Source organism: Mytilus trossulus, chromosome 9, assembly GCF_036588685.1.
Source record: "Mytilus trossulus isolate FHL-02 chromosome 9, PNRI_Mtr1.1.1.hap1, whole genome shotgun sequence".
In the NCBI taxonomy this organism is placed as follows: Eukaryota; Metazoa; Mollusca; class Bivalvia; order Mytilida; family Mytilidae; genus Mytilus; species Mytilus trossulus.
This window is the reverse complement of record NC_086381.1, coordinates 48,347,843-48,367,585: the sequence shown is the minus strand read 5'-3', so window position 1 is coordinate 48,367,585 and position 19,743 is coordinate 48,347,843. Positions and strand designations below refer to the sequence as shown.

Genomic DNA, 19,743 nt, shown 5'->3' with positions numbered 1-19,743 from the left:
GGTCTCACTAATTAGCGACAACAAGCGTCAAGAAGCGACAACAAGTGTCAACAAGCGACAACAAGAATTATTTTAGCGACAACAAGCAACAAGAAGACTATTTAGCGACAAGAAAACATTTTTTTTTATTAGATATAAAGAAATTTGTATGTAATGTTTTTTTTTAAATATACGAGCAGATATGTTTATATTAGTATATTCAAATGTTGGAAAACTGTCTTTGATAGCTTTTACTAAAGCCCTTTTTCTCATCTGAACCAATCACAAAATTGCTATAAGTAAGTAAGTAAGTAGTAAATTTTATTTAGAGTCGGCATATATATACATTATAACAGAGAAAACATGAGCTCTGGTGAGCTCTTTAACCGACTATAACTAAGCAAGGTATCACTTATTGTTGTATCAAGCACTGAGGCAATATGAGCAAAAAAACGTTGGTAGGTGTGGCAAGCACCATCCCAATGCAAATAAATTGGTCCCATTATTATTGGGTTTGTGTTTTTCCCTTTGCGTTTTCACCCTAAGGTAATAACAGTACACACAATGTGGAACATCAAATGAGATTAACGACGCGCGTGTCCCCTGTTTTATTGCTACAATAACATCCAATTAACACCTTCAACTTTGTACACGCGTCAGACTATACAATTACACGCGCCAGAATATACAATCATTGTAAATAATGAACACCTGTTGAAAACTAAAGATTGTCATTAATTTCCTTTCATCTTCAATCAATATGCATAAACACGATAAATATCGTTTAATGAGGCAATAAACAAATAAAAAGACGAAAACATTCACATTTTAATTTTCTTTTCGTCTTGTTTGATTTCAATTCTTTGTATTTCAAAATTTGTGTCAATATTTTTAGGATAATGATGCACAAATAATTCATTTTGCGAGCTTAATATATATTGCATGAAAAGAGTTTTAAAAAACAAATTATAAGATAAATGATATGTTCTAAAACACAAGGAAAAGTAATCTCATAATACAATAATTAAACGTAATACTGGCTGTTATACATAATTGATGTTAAAATATTATGTAAATAATGTTTCATTTTTTTCTATCAATTTTAACTTTCTTGTCGCTAAAATTATTTTCTTTTGCATATTCTTTCAATATTTGTTGCAATAATTAATTTTAATTAAAAAAATATGTTTTCTTGTCGCTAAATAGTTTATTGTCGCTTGTTGTCGCTAAAATAATTCTTGTTGTCGCTTCTTGTCGCTTGTTGACGCTTGTTGTCGCGAAAATTCTTGTTGTCGCTAATTAGTGAGACCGAATCGAGCAAACCAGGTGGAGATAATGCAAAAAATTCACTTGTTTAGTTCCCGCCACATTCATGAAATAGGATGCTAGACATCTAAAAGTACATTACAAGGTACAATTAATAAACATGATAAATGTATCCCACAAATACTCATTTTGGCTGTTTTGTAGGAAATGTAAATCATCATGGGATACATGCCTATGACAAGCAACTAGGATGTAAAAAAAACCATCGAACCATGCACTAAAACGAAAGTTAATTAAGGTACAAAATACTTTTGATCCCACTAATTTGAAATTTAATCGAAAAAAACACATAATCGCATTGTTGCAATCAATTCTCGTATGAAATAGTGTCCCTCTTTTCGAAAATATTGTATTCATCAATTTCATGGTATTGCATCACATTTCTAGGAAGTAAAATGATCAATTCTTTATAAATTATTTGTTACTTTTTGGAGGAAATGTAGCCAATTCAAAAGATAATTGTCACCATATCTTCACAAATGAATCTAACACATAGGGGGATCCAGGGGGGGGATTTGTTTGATTATATAGGGAATCATAGGAGCTAGCATGACTGGAGCCCCCCCTAGGAAAAGATCTGGATCCGCCACTGTAACATATATATATCTCAAACAAGGCTAATTAAATGGAGCTGCCACAAGATTGCATGCCGATATTCCAGTTACCATGATTTACTCAGCAATACTAGTCGGGGCCCCCCCCCCTTTCTTGGGAAAAATTTGGTTGATTAAATAGGGAATCATTGGAGCATGACTGGAGCCCCCCCCCCTAGGGTCAGTCAGCCGCCTCCCCCCCCCTTTAGGAAAAGTTCTGAATCTGCCACTGTAACATATATATATCTCTACAACAAAGGCTAATTAAATTGAGCTGCAGGGGTGGATCCAGCCATTTTAAAAAGGGGGGTTCCTAACCCAGGACAAAGGGGGGTTCCAATTACATGTCCCCATTCAAATGCATTGATTGTCAAAAAAAAAAAGGAGGGGTTCCAACCCCCGGAACCCCCCCTCGGATCCACGCCTGAGCTGCCACCAGATTGCATGCAGATATTCCAGTTACCATAATTTACTCAGCAATACTAATTCAATGGAAGTACAGAGACAGCAAATTAATTTACAGAAAGGAGAACATGACATGTACATGTACTTTAACCTATAATGGTTTACTTGTTAAATTTTTACTTGGATGGAGAGTTGTCTCATTGGCACTCACACCACATCTTCCTATATCTATGCAATCTGAATTGGTGCATGTATATATACATGTATCCTGCTGGGATTTATTTTTGGGATCCCGCTTTTTTTTCTGGGAATCCCAGTATATTCCAATCAAAATCCCAGTATATTTCCATCAGGATCCCGCTTCTTTTACGGTAATCCCGAAATTTTATCCAAGTACATTTACATCGGGATCACGCTTCTTTTGCGGGAATCCCGAAATTTTTTCCCAGTGGGATCCCAGTATATTTCCACTGGGATTTACATCGGGATTCTCAAAATTTTATCCCGGTGGAATAAGGTGGGATCCCAATTGGAGTCCCATCAAAATTCCAGCTGGGATTCCAGTGGAATTCCAGATTTATTTTCTCTTGGGTAATGGCCCACATCTTGAAATGCCACAAATACACATTACAGTCAGGGGTAGTCCAAAAAATTATGACATCTTGAAAGTTTTTTTCTTTGACGCCTAACATGTCGCAGGAAGGCGTCAAAGCAAAAATTTAAAATAGCCTTCCAAGACGTCAACATTATTTGGACTAAGTCAGGGGTATTGTTATCACAGAACAAATATAAGTTGACACTACTTTTACAAGTATTTATCATTTACGAAAAAGTAAAAAAAATATACACATAAGTAAATTATAAATTTTTGAATAATCTCCCTTAATTAATCACATAAAACAAGTAAGTGTTAACTATATAAGTATTGTTTTCCATCGTGCACTATAATTTAAAAAAAAAAATATAGAATATATTAAAATAGAACAAAAAATATACACAGCTGTCTTGTGAAACAGGTGGTGAACATGTTTCAGGGGTGTGTGGAAATATTTTTTGTTATCACCTGTTCCCTGGGCAAGTGAAATTGTAAATTTTTACTTGACCAGAAAAAAAGTTACTTGCTCTGATTTCTTAATGAATATTACATGTATTAAGATGAAGAAATATATAGTATTCATGGTATTTGTTTGTATGTAAGAATGATAAAAAGATAAGTAGAGTATACACCAATGAGAAAAAAAAAAGAAAAAAAAACTTTAAGGAGGCTCGATGGTACAAAAAAATGTGTAAAAGTTGATTACATATTTTATTCATTACACTACATGTATATTATAGTGTTATTAACTGGCTGTTTCTGTATTGGCACTGGTATAGATTCAAGGTTTGCTGTATTGGCCTCGAGACCCGTAGGGTCGAGGGCCAATACAGCTGACCAAGAATCTATACCAGTGCCAATACAGAAACAGCCAGTTCATAACACTTTTATTAAATGATTATAAGAGAATTAAAAACCGGAAGTGGGCCCATGGGCCAATACAGTTTTTTCCCGCTTTTTTTCTGTATTGGCCCTGTTTTTTCCGTTTCAAAACTTTAAGACGTAACAAAACATTGCACATAATTTAACCTGTTTATTTGATGTCTTTAATTTAAAAAATATTATACAAATGTTTTTATGCATAACAATACTTCCAAAGTTAAGTAATGGCGTAAGAAAATTGAAAACCGGAAGTGAACGTCCTGTATTAGCCCTAGGGCTAATACAGCTTTTTTCCCGCTTTTTTTCTGTATTGGCCCTGTTTTTTTCCGTATTGGCCCTGTTCGAAGAGCAATATTAAATCTTGATTTATATCGACAGTGGAACGTTTTTAGTATTGCACATGCTGATTTATCCGTATTAGGGCTTATTTGCTCATATTATTTAATAAAAGTTGTTACTACATGATATGATACAAAAATCAACCAATAAAATAAATTCGTTTTGGCCCCAGATGAAAACATTTATGTTATTGAAAAAGCTCTAAATTATCTGCCTTTGGTGAAAAAAATGCCATTTTTGTTGCATTTAAATCGAATTATCTTCTTAACTTGTCGGTGACCTATATTTTTTGAAATAAATCGTACGCCAAGTAAACCATTGTAAAATTTTAGTGATTTCTGTAATTATTACATGCATGTATTACATGTATTAACATGATTAAGGGACGACATTAAAAGTTCAATGTTGGATAATTCATATAGTTTTTTCACTGACCCCTTACCACCCTTTTAATTTAATTTAGGAAAAATTGATTGACCAATAAGGATATATATATATATATAAAATAAAAATGTCAATTAAACAAAAGTTGCAGCAATTTTGACCCCCCTACCCCCAAACTATTTGAATTAAGTTTTTACCCTTCATTGATTTTTTGATGTGGTCCCTAGGTTCTTTTTTATATATTTTTTCGTTATAACTTTTTCTCCCCCTATTAATTAAACAGAAAAAAATTACCTTAACAAAAATACATGCTTCTTTCAAAGGCAGATTGTGAGCCTAAATGAAAGGTGACCCCCATATTTTTATTTATAAATAGTTTTCCATAAAGTATATGGGCAGGAATTCGCTAATGCTCCTTTAGTGTGACATTGTAAGAAAAAAATAAAAATCATTATAAGCTTCTAAATTTTTTACAAATTATTGCTACAAATGGTGTCCTTCTATTTGTAACCAAAAAAATAATTTTTAAACTTGCGTCAGTTTGGAACCAAAGCAAATAATGAATTTGGAGCATGTAACATGGACACTTTTTCCAAATTGAGATTAATGATTCCTTAACTTATTCAACATTCAATATCATATATATTGATCACAAAACATTGTCTATCATCAAAACTCTAAAATGTATATTTTCATTTCTTTCAGAAATTTTGTGAAAACAAGTTTCTTCTACTTTTCTGTCAATGTTACATGCAATGTTTAAGAGAAAAAATACAGTAAGAATCATTTTCTCTCTGAACATGTAAAGGCTCTTTTTCATTGTGTTACCCTCACATTAAAAAATTGTATTAATATTTTTGCAATTATCTCATTTCTGTCATAAAATAGTGACTTAAATGTTGCATGTAACGTGGACACAAAAAATATGAATAATGAACCATGCCAGAATTTACCTTAAAAGATATAAAAAGCCTCCAAACAACCATCTGAATGTAAATTAAACAATAATACTGCCACATTTCTCATATATGATATTATTTAAATAGTGGTTAATACCAAAACCATTCACCTAAATTTCAGACAGCAGACATATTTTTTAACTATACCAGAAGTTATGCTTGTTCATCATGTTCATGGTGGTACACTATGGAAGGCTAAATTTAAAGATATTCAAATGTCAAAATAACCAGAAAAATAAAATTAAGACCAAAGATAGATCAATTGATGAAGGAGTCATCCAAAATTTCCACAACATGAAACATTTTTATATCAGTAAGTAAGCAACCGGTTTTTTTATGCACAGGGATGAGATTGATAAGAAGACAACCACACAACCATCAGCATCCACAAGTTTCTCACTCAATAACTAATACTGACAAAGTAAGGGTACAAAATGATTACATGTATCCCTCATTCATGTGACACAGTTACACTTAAAACTAATAGTATGAAAAACCAAGACAAAACATGGACAAATCTACAAGAGGTTGATACAGCTGCATTTATTGAGAATCTTATTTTCAATCGTTTACATAACTTCTATAAAGAACAATTTGGGTTTCATCTTTGAGGTTGTTGTCTGATAGACATATTACCCCATATCTCGTTATTTCTGCTGGTTAATCTTACATTTATGATAACTTTTTAAGGTTTAAACAATAATTTTATTTCAAACATTCAAAACAAGTTTCTTGTTTCTTGTTTTCTGTCTCCAACATCTTCAACTATCTATCTGAAAAAAGAAAAAAACAAAACAACAATTAATCTACCCTCAAACAGAACCAAAATCCATGCATAGATTATAAAATTTACAATAATATAGAAACTCTCAAATATCTTGTTACGATTTTTCAATGCCATTTCATCTTGAAAACTTGTTACCTAAACTACAGGAAGCCACAATTTAAAGGGCCCCATAATGACCAGTGTAAAACAATTCAGAAGAGAAAACCAACACCCACTAGACCATAGTCCTGTTTTCAACTTTATTTTGCCTTCTTTTACTTTTTTGTTTCATTGGCGTCACTGAAGTCTTTTGTAAACGAAAAGCGTTTCTGGCCTACAAAATTTCAATTCTGGTATCCATGATGAGTTTATTATTATTATTTTGAAATCAGAAGGAGCCTGAACCTCTTATAATGCAAAAGATATTCTGGAATGTCAATTATTGGCATAACAATTTAAAAAAAAATGTTACAAATTGAATTTCTCATGATTTCTATAATGAGCATCAGTAAATACACATGATACATGTGTTGACTGGTGATTGAAAAGGGATAAATAAACAAGATTTTGAAATAACTATCTTCTACACTGCTGTAGAATAGTTAAATTGGAGATCACTAGTATGTCTGCATGCACAGTCACCATCATCTGGTTTTCTGACACAGAAAAACACTACTATCTGACTGGCTGAAAGGACCGTCACCACCTGACTCACTAATAGGGACCTTATCAGACTGGCTTACACAGACATCATAATCTGCCAGGCTGATAGGGTTATCACCATCTGACAGGCTGAAAGGGATATCACCATCTGACTGGCTGACAGGGACATCACCATCTGACTGGCTGACAGGGACATCACCATCTGATTGGCTGACAGGGACATCACCATATGACTGACTGGCAGGAACATCACCAACTGACTGACTAATATGAACATCACCATCTGCCAGGTTGACTAGGACATCACCATCTGTTGGCTGACAGGGATATTACCCTCTGACTGGCTTACAAGAACATCACAGACAGACTGACTGACAGGAACATCACCAACTAACTGATTGACTGATATGTACATCACCATCTTCCAGGCTGACAGGGACATCACCATCTGTCTGGCTGCCAGGGACATCACCATCTGACTGGTTGTCAGGGACAGTATCTTTTTGCAGCATCTTCCTGAGAGTTTTCTTCATCACATTTATTGCTGATCATCTTTTTCTTTCTTTGGTTTATTTGCCTGTAGATTTTTTTTATTAAAAAAAGCATGTAAATTTTCAAGACCGACACCAATTTTGTTGTCAATGAAGAAAATACACTTCTATAAAGAATATTTATATTTAGAAATAAAGATGAAGTTTGATGGTGGTAAAACAAGTTAAATTATCAATAATCTCTTTATAGAGCAAAGGAGTTAGTAAATGTTATCAGTTCTGTTCATGCGTGTAACATTGACAGAAAAGTAAAAGGTTGTATGTCAATGTTACATACATGAAGACCAGAAGATATAAGTGGTGTGCTTAATAGTCAACTTTGGAGAAATAATATAATTGCTGCCCAGTAATATCTAATTAATCATTTAGGTTATAAAATGTTATATAAATGTCTGACTTTAAGGAAGTAATACCTTTGCATGTAACATAAAATAATCTTGACACAAAATATTGTTGTCAATGTTACTAACTAGTGTTAAAAGACAAATTAAAAAGGAAAACATGAAAACGCTTTAATTTTGTAAAATAAAAATAAGATAATAGCTCCATATGGCAGTAAGTTTTGTTTACGCATGTAACACTGGCCTGAACATGTAAAAGTCTAAATAATAGACTCTGTCAATGTTACATACACAATTTCTTAATGAAAAAAAAGTTTAATTTGGGTTTACTTTATACATTATTTTTTAAAATAAGTATCATAATAATAACTTTGAATATTAAAAATTAGATTAACTGTTGATTTTAACACAGTAAAATCTTCTCATGTAACACAAAAAAGACCTGATACAAAAATCGTAGTCCATGTTACTCATAAAGTTATCATAGGAGCATCAAAGAAATTGTGTAATGACAATATTTCAGATGTTAGTCATTTATAAACTCAGATAAACTCATTTTAAAGCTCATAACAGAGGTTTGGAAATCAATGCTTTTAAAACATTATAATTCTGGGTTATGTATGTAACATTGACAGGAACACCAACAAATGATGAGGAAAAATTGCTGGTCAATCAGGAAAAAATAAACACAAATAATTAAAACTCATTTATTTCTTTAATATCATTTTAATGAAGCAAATTTAAATTTCAACAAGATTTTATTGATTGAATAATTGTATGCACATTTATTAGGTTGTAGCATGTAACCTGGACGCAGAAGATGTGTCAATGTTACATGCCTTTAAACAATAAGAATTACAAGTAAATATTGTAAAGTCTAGAAATCAAGAAAGATCAACAACTTCTCTGTTTAGAATTCAGCAAAAATTTACATTTGATTTAATATTATGCACTGGCCAATTATGCTTTAAGTGTAATAAAGTAATATTGTTTTTATTCTGGTGTCAATGTTACATTTTATGTTTTCAAATTAAGTGGCCAGTTATCTTTATAATGCTGAGAATGAATACAAGTACTAGTTAATCAAATTGGCAATTAATCTGTGGTATTTCATGTAATAAATTAGATTGATAAGGCAAACCGTACAAAAAAAAGCTTTTGCATGTATCATAGACACCTTTCCTTGGTAAATATTTTCGTGTCAATGTTATGTACAGAAATCTCTCCAGCAATAAAATGGATATCGTAAGGGTCAAACCTGTTTAAATACAAGATAAACTTATATTTTTTGACAAAATTGCAAAGCAAGTCACACATCATTATCAAAGAACCTAATTTACACAGAAAGTGCATGTAACACTTCATTGTGAGGTTAAATTAACCTGGTCCCACTCTCTTATCATCTGCTTGATCACTGGTAGATGCCAAGTGTGAAAGATGGCAAAGCCACATTTTAATGTAATTGTCAGTGGGTTGAAATGTGAAAAAAATAATTATGGTAATGCTTACTATAAAAAGTATGCAACTGTTATAAAAAGATGAGTATTATTGGGCAGTATTGACACGAAAATGAAATAAATTTTCTTACCTTCTATATTTTTCAAACTTCCGTTGATTGATAAAAATCATGAAATCCAAATTGTACCCATTGTTGACAGCTTTCAAAATTTGTCATGCTGGACCAATAACTTGTTTCCAAAGCTAATCAGCTAATGAAAAGGTGCATGTAACATTTGTTGACCCGAAAAGTTACATGCACTTGTCCATTTTCAAACGTATTTTATTTGCAGCAATAATCGGATTCTGTACAAAATGGGGTTTCTAAATGATAGACTGATCATTTTGCAGTTGATTTTCAACTATTATAGTAGAACAATTCTTCAGGCATATTCTAAATATGGCTAGGGGTTTTGCCACTGCAGAAATGTCACACTTTTTGTCTACAGTTTTCAACTGCCAGCACTTAACAAGTGCTGATTTTTTGTTGATTTTTTCAATTGGATCCAATTTTTTTGCATTTGGCAATAAAGACTAACCCACTTTGATATTTAAACAATGTTTATTCTCCAAATTTGCATGATTTCTTTATTTTTTAATTGGATAAACACTATTGACCCTAAAATTTCACTAGCGAATTCCTGCCCATATATTACATGATATATACAATAAATAGATATAGGAAGATGTGGTGTGAGTGCCAATGAAACAACTCTCCATCCAAATAACAATTTTAAAAAAGTAAACCATTATACATGCATGTTATAGGTCAATGTATGGCCTTCAACACTGAGCCTTGGCTCACACCAAGCTATAAAGGGCCCCAAAAATTACCAATAACCATTCAAACAGGATTTTTTTTAGAGAAATCCTATGTTTAAAGAAAAAAATGGTTTATACCCTCGACATCCCTTAAACTACATGTATTACATGTATTACATGCCAAAGAATCTAGAGGCCAATTTTGCAAAGTTTTTAAAAAGCAAGCTTACATGAACCTGGAAAATTATATCATGACTTATTCCTTTTTCACTGTGATCCTGTAGCCATGGCAGCCATGGGAGGTTTTAAAGTTAATGAAGAGATGATCAAAACAAAGTTCTTTCTGAACAATTTTTATTTTTATGACATGTACATGTATGAGGTGTCTCTTCTGCTTAACCTACTTGTCTGGTCATTAATTTTTCTTTTTTGTAATGTCAAAAATAATAATTAATGGTCAGTCAGGTGTAAAGCTGACATAACCTAATGAACAATCAAGGTCAATGGGCAAAACATATTACATGTAATGAAACCATTGGTCCACATACTTATTTTTTGATTTTAAATAATCTATCTATTTTTTAATTATTGATGGTTGTTTTTGATGACCTCATGTCCTATTAACTTGAACATGTTGAAACATAGTACACAGGTTCCCTATGATTTATGATCTTTCTGCTTTTCAGTTTTAATGCCAAATAATAGCTTTGACCCCAATTTCACAGTCCATTGAACATGTTGAACATAGAAAATGATACTGTGAGTGGGACATCTGTGTACTATTGACATTCTTGTTTATCATGTTTATATATAATTGCCTTTCCACTAAGGGAAAAGGGCATTAATCATGTTAATTACTGTAACTTAATTTGTTTGTCTCAATTTCAAAATAGGATTCTTTAAGCTAACTCTCATACTAAAGTTCGTCTCAGTCAAATTTTTTGAAACTTATACACAATGCCTAATGTTACCACTAAATATAGAATAATAGAAATTTCATGATGATGTATACATGCAATGGTATAAGTGCCAATGAATTTGTCTGAATTTTGGTGGTGTCACTTATGCACAGTTTTCATGAGATGTCCCTTCACTGACTCACAATTGCATTTTTTACAAGCAGGGACACAAATATATCAATTATAAAACTTTTTTTACTATTCATATTCATTTTCATACTACATGTATAATTAAATCTGGTACCATCCTGCTGAAACTTGAGCAACCATAAACATGATAATTTATATTAAATAAAGCAACTTTTATATTTTGTTTTACTAATTTTGTAATTCAATTTTAGGCATATTAAAAAAGCTGTGGAGATACATGTATATTCATCACCAATACACATGGAAACAGGAACCATCAATATCCATGATATCAGCAATGAAGTATTCATCAATGATGTATTAGGAGTTTTGAAATTCTTCCTTTTGGATGTAGTCGACAGGTCAAGAGTTACTAGAGCTGAACTGTACAAAAGAGTTAATAGCCACAATCTAAGATGTAGAGAAATGCCTTACAGGACAAGAACAATTCTTGATGAAGCAGTCATGAAGCCCAGACACGAAGCTGACATAACAGAACTCAGTACTTTAATTAAAAATTTAATAGTTGCATCTGATTTTGGAAAACAATTTGAATTTGAGTTAACATTGCATAATGTTGTGAGAGCTGCAAAGGGGTTGAGAAATCAATTAAGACATCCTAAACATCCGGGACAACCATTATCAAAACAGCAATGTGTATCAATTTTAGTGCAGCTTATGAACCTGGCATACAGATTGAAACAACTTTTTGATGAAGTAGAAACTGAATATTTTCAGCATGTCATATATAAAATAATTGACAAATTTTTCAACCCTGAAAGAAGGAAGAAAGTTATTGAAGATGGTATGAAAAGTAGAATTTATTCATTCTTGGTTTTTATCCTATCAGGAATTTTCTATAATTTAATAGATGTTGGGTGGAATTTTGGGGAGCATCTTATGGTGGATGAGTATTTCAAATCCTGCAATCTTTAAAAAATAATTCATTAGTGCTAGGGGGCATGATTTTGTATTGATTTTACCATTAGTTTGTCCTTTATACGCCAAATATTTTAAAGGGTGGATACCTTTTAAATGAATGCGAATTATTGACTTGCAAGCAAACAATATATTTTTATGCCCCACCTACGATAGTAGAGGGGCATTATGTTTTCTGGTCTGTGCGTCCATTCGTCTGTTCATCCATTCGTTCGTCCATCTGTCCCGCTTCAGGTTAAAGTTTTTGGTCAAGGCAGTTTTTGATGAAGTTGAAGTCCAATCGACTTCAAACTTGGTACACATGTTCCCTATGATATGATCTTTCTAATTTTAATGCCAAATTAGAGATTTGACCCCAATTTCACGGTCCACTGAACATAGAAAATGATAGTGCGAGTAGGGCATTCATGTACTGAGGACACATTCTTGTTGAGCTTATTTTGAAAAAAATGAACAAAACTGATCTCTAATCAAAGAAATATTAAGTCTCCTTTAAACTCAACTGGCCTAAAAGTTGCATTACAATGCACCTGGTTAAATGAAGGTAACCAAGTTTGAAAAATTAAGAATTGTAAGTCTTAGCACACTATTTGATAAATACAAATGCTTGTCACCTTAAATTTGATATCTATGTTATCTAAAAAAAAAATATATCTACAAATTAAGTAATGATGCTAAAGCTGATAAATTAAGACAACAATTTTTTTTTATCTAATCAGCTTGCTTCAACAATGTTAAAGTTTTATGTTTAGCCATACTATACATATTATTTTGAATAACCACAACCAAATTAATTATTTTCTACATGTACACATGCAGTTCTCAGAGAAGAGTCTGACGTGAAAGAGATAAAAGTGATAGAAGAGAAAGAGGTAAGTCTAAAAGCTTAACACTTCCAATTTTTTAAGAAAAGGAGTAGAATATTGATACCAATTGATACAATTTATATATAAATATACATTGTATAAACTAGTCTAAATTGAAAACAATGTTCCTTTAATTGTGTTGCATAAAAAAACACATTTTTTGTACGTGTGCATGTAAAACAAATTTCTTGGTAGGGGCCAGGGGGGGGGGGGGGGGGTCACTGACTTTACTGTTGGATATAACTGTTCCAACAGCTCTTGCCAAAACACACCCTGTTCTAACCAGAAAACATTGAAAAACATACCCTGTTTTAAAAAAAATATTGAAAAACATACCCTCTGTTTTAGACATGTAGAAAATGTATACGATGTTATAAACCATATAAAATAGATGCTGTTCTAGACCCGAGTTCTAGACTGTATCTTTAACAGTTAAATAAGCGATAATGTCATGACTGTACTAGACAATTACTTAGTTTAGGAAATAGACCCTGTTCTAGCCAGCAGGCATGTAAAAATAGTCCAGTTAAACTAAGATTTAACACAAAGGTTCCTGGTTCGATTCCCGTTTGGGATAAAAATTTCAGGAACTCAATTTTCGGCTCTCCCTTGACACCATTTGCGAGTATGGTCTTGAGGAAACGATGATAGTCCGTCGGACGGGGACGATAAATGGCTGGCCCGTGTTAAGAGAGAGCCATATCTCTTGCACGTTAAAGACACCCTTGTAGATTTCGAAAAAGAGTAGGCTAATGCCGCTACAAGGCAGCACTCGCACCCGCAAAGTGGAAAGGGATTAATATAAGTTGTAAAACTTGTTTCCCAATCCACTATAAATAAATATGTTTAAACTAAGATTTAACCTCAAACTAATTGCAGCAGTAAATGTTTTAGTTCTAATCTATAGCATTATGCCCTTAACCCTTTCAACCCTATACACGGCATATGCCCAGATGAATTACGTCACCTTACCACTGCTATTCACAGCATATGCCATGATAACAATGGATTTTTCATCAGGCATTCTGTTTTCTTTCTGGTCCTCTCTAATTTTTCCTCGTATGATTCAAGGATATGGACCATAATTTGGTATTCGGCCTTTGGTTTCTTTTTGTATCCTTTTTTATAAGTTCTAAAATTTTAACTTTTATTTTGTGGGTTGTGTTGGTGTTAGAATAGTATGAATGGAACAATTGAGTTTTTCGAGAAAAAATTAATACATTTTGATTCACCGTTTACGTGACATGAAACCAAACAGGAAACCAATCTTTATTTTCTTTATTTTGCACAATATAATTCAAAAGGCATAAATAAACACCGTTACTTGTGTTACTTGCTTCATGTTAATATTTAATTTTCCATATTTTCTTCATTGATACAGGATACCATAATCGTTGTATCTTGATGTTTAAGCCAAAAAAATGTATTTATATTTGGTTTTGATATTCCAGTTATATACAATTTATTCCAAATCATTGGCAATGTAACATTCTTTAAATCCAGTAAAGAAAAAAACTTTTAACTTGGAATTAAAATCTTTAAAATAGGCACAATGTGATACTTGTGACCTGTACACCATCTACATGGTTTCCACATTTTAACCTACTTTAGTGGGCTAAAATCAATAAAGTACTTCCTTTCAAGTCATGCATGGTAAAAGTTTACTTCTCCTTTGACAAGTTTATTGCGTTTCTAATAAGTGTTTGCAGAACATGAATAAAAAATATTAATTAAAAACTGTGACAGGATTCCAACTTTGTACATTCTAAGTGTAACGGTATATTAACATGTATTTGTTATTAAATTATATTTATTCACCTAAAATATCCAGTAATTTTTACTGCTGAAGTTAAATCAATCCAACGAGCATTGGTACAATGATAAGAGAAGTAATTTCGATTGATTTTTCCAAGGACTCTTCACGTCATTATCGGGAAACGAAGTGTGTTCTAACGTCTGTCAAATATGAAATAGATTTTGTTAAGTCATTGGGCATTTATTTTCACACAGGATCGTATGTAACATTATGCACATAGGAAAAATAACAGACCACCGGTGCAATCTCTTTGACAATTGTATTTTCCTCTTTTAAACAAGACGAAACAAGTCTACAGATTATGTTTGCTAACATCCCGTTGGAAACAAAAACAATGTTTAGACCTAGTATTTCGTACATCCAGCCGTAATGGCGTTATCACATGTTAGTCACATGTTTCACGTATGACCGAAATGGTTAGAACTTCAGGACAAAAACAATTTTAATAAATAACTGGACTTCTGTTTCGTGTGAAATGTAACGCATAACGACAACGTAATTTTCTTACTTAAATATTACGAAGATCAAAACAAGAATGTAAATCATCTCGGATGTACCTGTTTGAACATCTCGCGAGAGTTCATATTTGCATATTGTTTTTAAGAATTCTATTACAACAAAGCATATTACATCATCTAAAAATTGCGTTACGAAATCGGACACAGAAATCACGCCACTGTTCTTACATCTGCTACATAAATACTTATAGTTCTCGGCATTTTCTACTCACTATTCTAATTGGTCGATGTTCTTTGTTATTTGAAAGCAAAAGTTACGAATTTGCCGGTGACGATTATCTATAAATCAGTCAGCGTTATGCTCTTCGGAAGCAATACGTAACGCGAGAAACGACACAAAAATACGGTTGTAGAATCTTTGAAATTCGTATATTTTAATTTTTTTTCTAGGGAAGAGTAGCATACACTTGTGTGTAGATAAAAATAATGGCATCTTTAGATGTAGTTGCAACTTTTCTTACAGTAATTCACATTTTATCACTTTTCTATAGTTATAGGAAACGGAGCCCAATAGCAAATTATGGTCCATATACAAGTTCTCATTTGCTCTCAAAATCACGGTAATTTTTATAGTAAAATCATGCACTAAAAGGAAAATAGAAGGAAAATAAAAACAAATATTTTGACAATGCAAATGGCGGAAATTGGAAACGAAGCTGCAAATATGGAAATATTTTAATATTTCAATGGCGAAACTAACCTTGAGGATAAAGATTTCTTGTTTATATCTCAATGTGTTTATTACATTTTATTCGTGTGGGAAATATGATTTAATCAATCATTACGAGACTTAGAAAAAGAGGGGAAAATGGAGGTTGACTGAAATTTTCAGGACAGAGCCAATTATTTGTGCCACGATTATATAATACGTTGTGTATAGTGCAATATTACGCTACAGAATCGAGCAACTAGTGTGTTCTATATTATATGACAGATAACAACAAAATAAAGGAAGACTAAAAGAAGTTTTTGTTCAAAATTCAACACAAATGTAATAAATTACACCTTTTACCTGTTAATTACCTGAAAATGCAGGTAACCTGTTAAAAATTTTACTGAAATAATTGCCTAACAGCATTTACAGGTCATGCTCTCGTAAGCATTTTTCATGCAATAACTGTCTAAATATAATAAAAAAGATACAGCAGTCTAAAAAGGAATATACTGTTCTAATGAATGAACACAAAAAAAAATGCAGCAACAGCAGCCATTTTTCTATTTTTTGTGTAGCGTTGAAAGGGTTTATATACATAGAAAAAAGTCCCATAAAATCTAACTTGAGGAAAACTCAAAATCAACATTGTGAATTTCCTATGGAAATTAACATTGGAAGGGGAGATAACACTGCAAATATAAGTCTTTTATGGTCAATTTTTGGTTGATTTTCTGGAAATTTATGTAAAGTACGATACTTTGATGGGGTTCTAAGTTTTTATTTTACTGAATAATATAATTTTCTGCTCATGAAATGTTCAAAATGGAAGTGTTATGGGTAGTTTTGTTTTTTTTTGTGCATTTTTCATTAAAGAAATTGCAAATTTGAAGCTTTGTGACCATTTTGAAAAAATAATGTGAAAATTTGATATTGTTTATTGAGGATATTATATTTTTCAGCATCTTACTAATCTTAAGAAACTTTAAACCACAAAAAGAAAAATAGATATAGGAAGATGTGGTGTGAGTGCCAATGAGACAACTCTCCATCCAAATACCAATTTAAAAAGTAAACCATTATAGGTTAAAGTACGGCAATACATGCTTAATCATTTTAATTGCTTTTTGAAAAATTCAAAAAATTATTTGAAATATTTTTGTTTTGGTCATACATATGACGCTATCAATTTCATTTAAAGACAAACACCTGGAAGTACAATGTTATACAAATATGAATCAGATTTAATACAAATCTTTTTAATTACAATGATTCTAATAATTATATTTTTCTGATTTGTAGTAATTAGAACAAGTTGCTATATATAAAACTAGTTTAATCATTAAGTAGCATTGGCTGTCTTATTAATTTCTCAATGTCTTTAGAGGTTTTGGTGTTGATGGAAGATGAAGATAAATGCTAATAGACTGCTTTATAAGTTTCTGTGTCCTTTGGTCTCTCATGGAGAGTTGTGTCATTAGCAATCATACTACATCTTCTTATTTTTATATTACATCATATATCAATATGTATAACCAAAATAAAAATGTTATTTCAAATAACTTGTTAGAGAAAAAAATATACAACAATTTTTTAATTATTGAATTATCTTAAACTGTTAAAAACATGATGGATTATTATGATCATGTTCAATTATTTAAGATATTCCATGATCTCATATGAAATATGACATGTATCCTTAAATAACTAAATAATACAGTTTTATATTGTTTTGACCTATCATATTTTATAGAAACTTCAGAGCAGCAAAATTAACTGTGATTGTCAATACATGTAGTATAAATTTGTTTTTCAGTGTGTTAAATTCATTCTATGCGAAGTTGGAACAGAAAAAGATGACAGCAAGATCGGACCCATGAATCATGAGTTAGTAGAGGTTTATTTTAGTGTTTTTTTTACATGTATCATCTTCAAGATTAGAAGGAAAATTATTCTTTTTAACTTTTTTTTGATACTTCTGAATGGTGGAGAGTTTTTAGAAAAGGTATCACTCACTTGGATTGATATTCTTTGGGCCAAATTTTGCAGACTTTTTTGGACCTTTTCACTCCCCTTGTTGCAAGATTTGTATCAAATAAATGCAGATTGTTGCCATTATGACTCAAATATGATCTGATCTTTCACCATTTACATATATATATTAGAAATCAAATCTATAGACATATATAGAAGACACTGTTGGACCATACATATGTATATGCATGACACAAACATAACGCCATATGTGTTTGAAATGGAAGGCAGGTTGTTAAAACTTATCACATATGAGTGCTAATTTTCCCTGACAATGCATGTGCAGGGTATAAAGCAGTGAGCAGTAGCTAAAACTACAATTTGTTATTATTAAGTTTTTGCATGATTTTTTTTCATTGACAGTTTGGAAGAAAATGCAAATGAAGATGTTAAAAAACACTGTCATGCAGAAAGAATAAAACTGGGCATGACAAAGACCAGTATAGATGAAGAAGAAAAAAGGTATATCATTATCATCATTATCATCATCATCATCATCATTATAAATCATCATAATCATCATTATCATCATTATAAATCATAATCATCACAGAGAATATGGTCACTGTAAGTGATGAACATGGAAGGTTAAGATAAATAATCCCCCTAATAAAGAGAGTCATAATGACTGGTATAGATATAACAGATACAAAGAAACCCACTTCAACAACTTCATTATCATCGTCCCCTTTGTTGTTGTTGTTTTTGCTGCCCCCATAATTTTCATTGTCCTCATCATCATCATCTTCATAGTTTATATTGTCTTCTTTGTAATTGTTGTCTTTTAAGTGTCAGACCACCAATTACTCCCTTCAAGTTGGAACATATGTAAAAGTAAACCTACTCTGACACAAAATAGTGCTTTTGATGTCCTTGTTTACTTAAACTAACCGACAAATTTGCAGAAATTAAACTTTTGTTGAAAGAAAAATATATCTTGACCATTTTGAGCCAAAATTTACTTGTCTATGAGTTTGCATTAAAAATTGAGGATTAATGCTCTCCATAGTATACTAATTTAAGATTTTTAGAAAAACAGGGGTTATTTTTGGAGTATCTCTGTTTAAAGGTCAGTTATTTTGTAAGAAGGCTTTAAGGGCATACGATACAGTTACAGGGAAGGTAATGACGTTGCTAACGTAATTTGTTATTTTCGCGACGTCAAACTGTGACATATCGGGAAAAGGTGCATTTTCAACTGATTTTTATCATTCAAACTGATTTAATTTGAAAACGAGTTCATGGACCCCTATTTTTCAAAACGGCATTTTGTTTCATTTTGTAGGGAGATTATGTGACTCAAATTTTATAAAACTGTAAATACAGGATTTTTTTTAATTTTGATAACCATGCAGTAAAAAATGACGTTTTTTCCTCAAATCATGAACATTTGATAAATCTGAGTTATTTCTGAATAAAAAATTGCATATTTTTTTACGATATTTATAAAATACAGAAATTACCGTTTGTTTAACAAAAAACAATTTGTGTTTATCTTTTATAACAAAAAAGTTATGTCTTTCTTTCGAAAAAGAAATTACGGCCACAAATCTGAATTTCGAGCAAATATACAAAATTTCGACCTCATTTTACTCAAAAAGTAGCACATGAAGGTATATTTTTTTATTACATATTTGATTTAATCAGGTAAAAAATAGCCTATATGCAAATTTTCATGAACTTGTAAATACAGGATCAAAACTGTATCGTATGCCCTTAAAGGTATGCTGAAAATTGGCATGTAGAAAGCTGATACATGTACAGTTCAGGATATACCTGGTTTCTATG

General features: G+C 31.7%; 1 protein-coding gene across 1 annotated transcript in view; it reads left to right on the top strand.

Annotated features, from left to right (window-relative positions):
* Positions 1-1,289: 1,289 nt before the first annotated feature.
* The window catches only part of LOC134684702 (uncharacterized), a 32,809-nt gene continuing 14,355 nt past the window's right edge, over positions 1,290-19,743 (top strand). Inside the window, exons 1-5 of the mRNA XM_063544007.1 lie at positions 1,290-1,390; positions 11,343-11,935; positions 12,889-12,941; positions 17,738-17,808; positions 18,319-18,417. Coding sequence (XP_063400077.1) covers positions 11,392-11,935; positions 12,889-12,941; positions 17,738-17,808; positions 18,319-18,417 — 767 coding nt within the window. The 5' untranslated portion in view covers positions 1,290-1,390; positions 11,343-11,391. The remainder of the gene's footprint in view (positions 1,391-11,342; positions 11,936-12,888; positions 12,942-17,737; positions 17,809-18,318; positions 18,418-19,743) is intronic.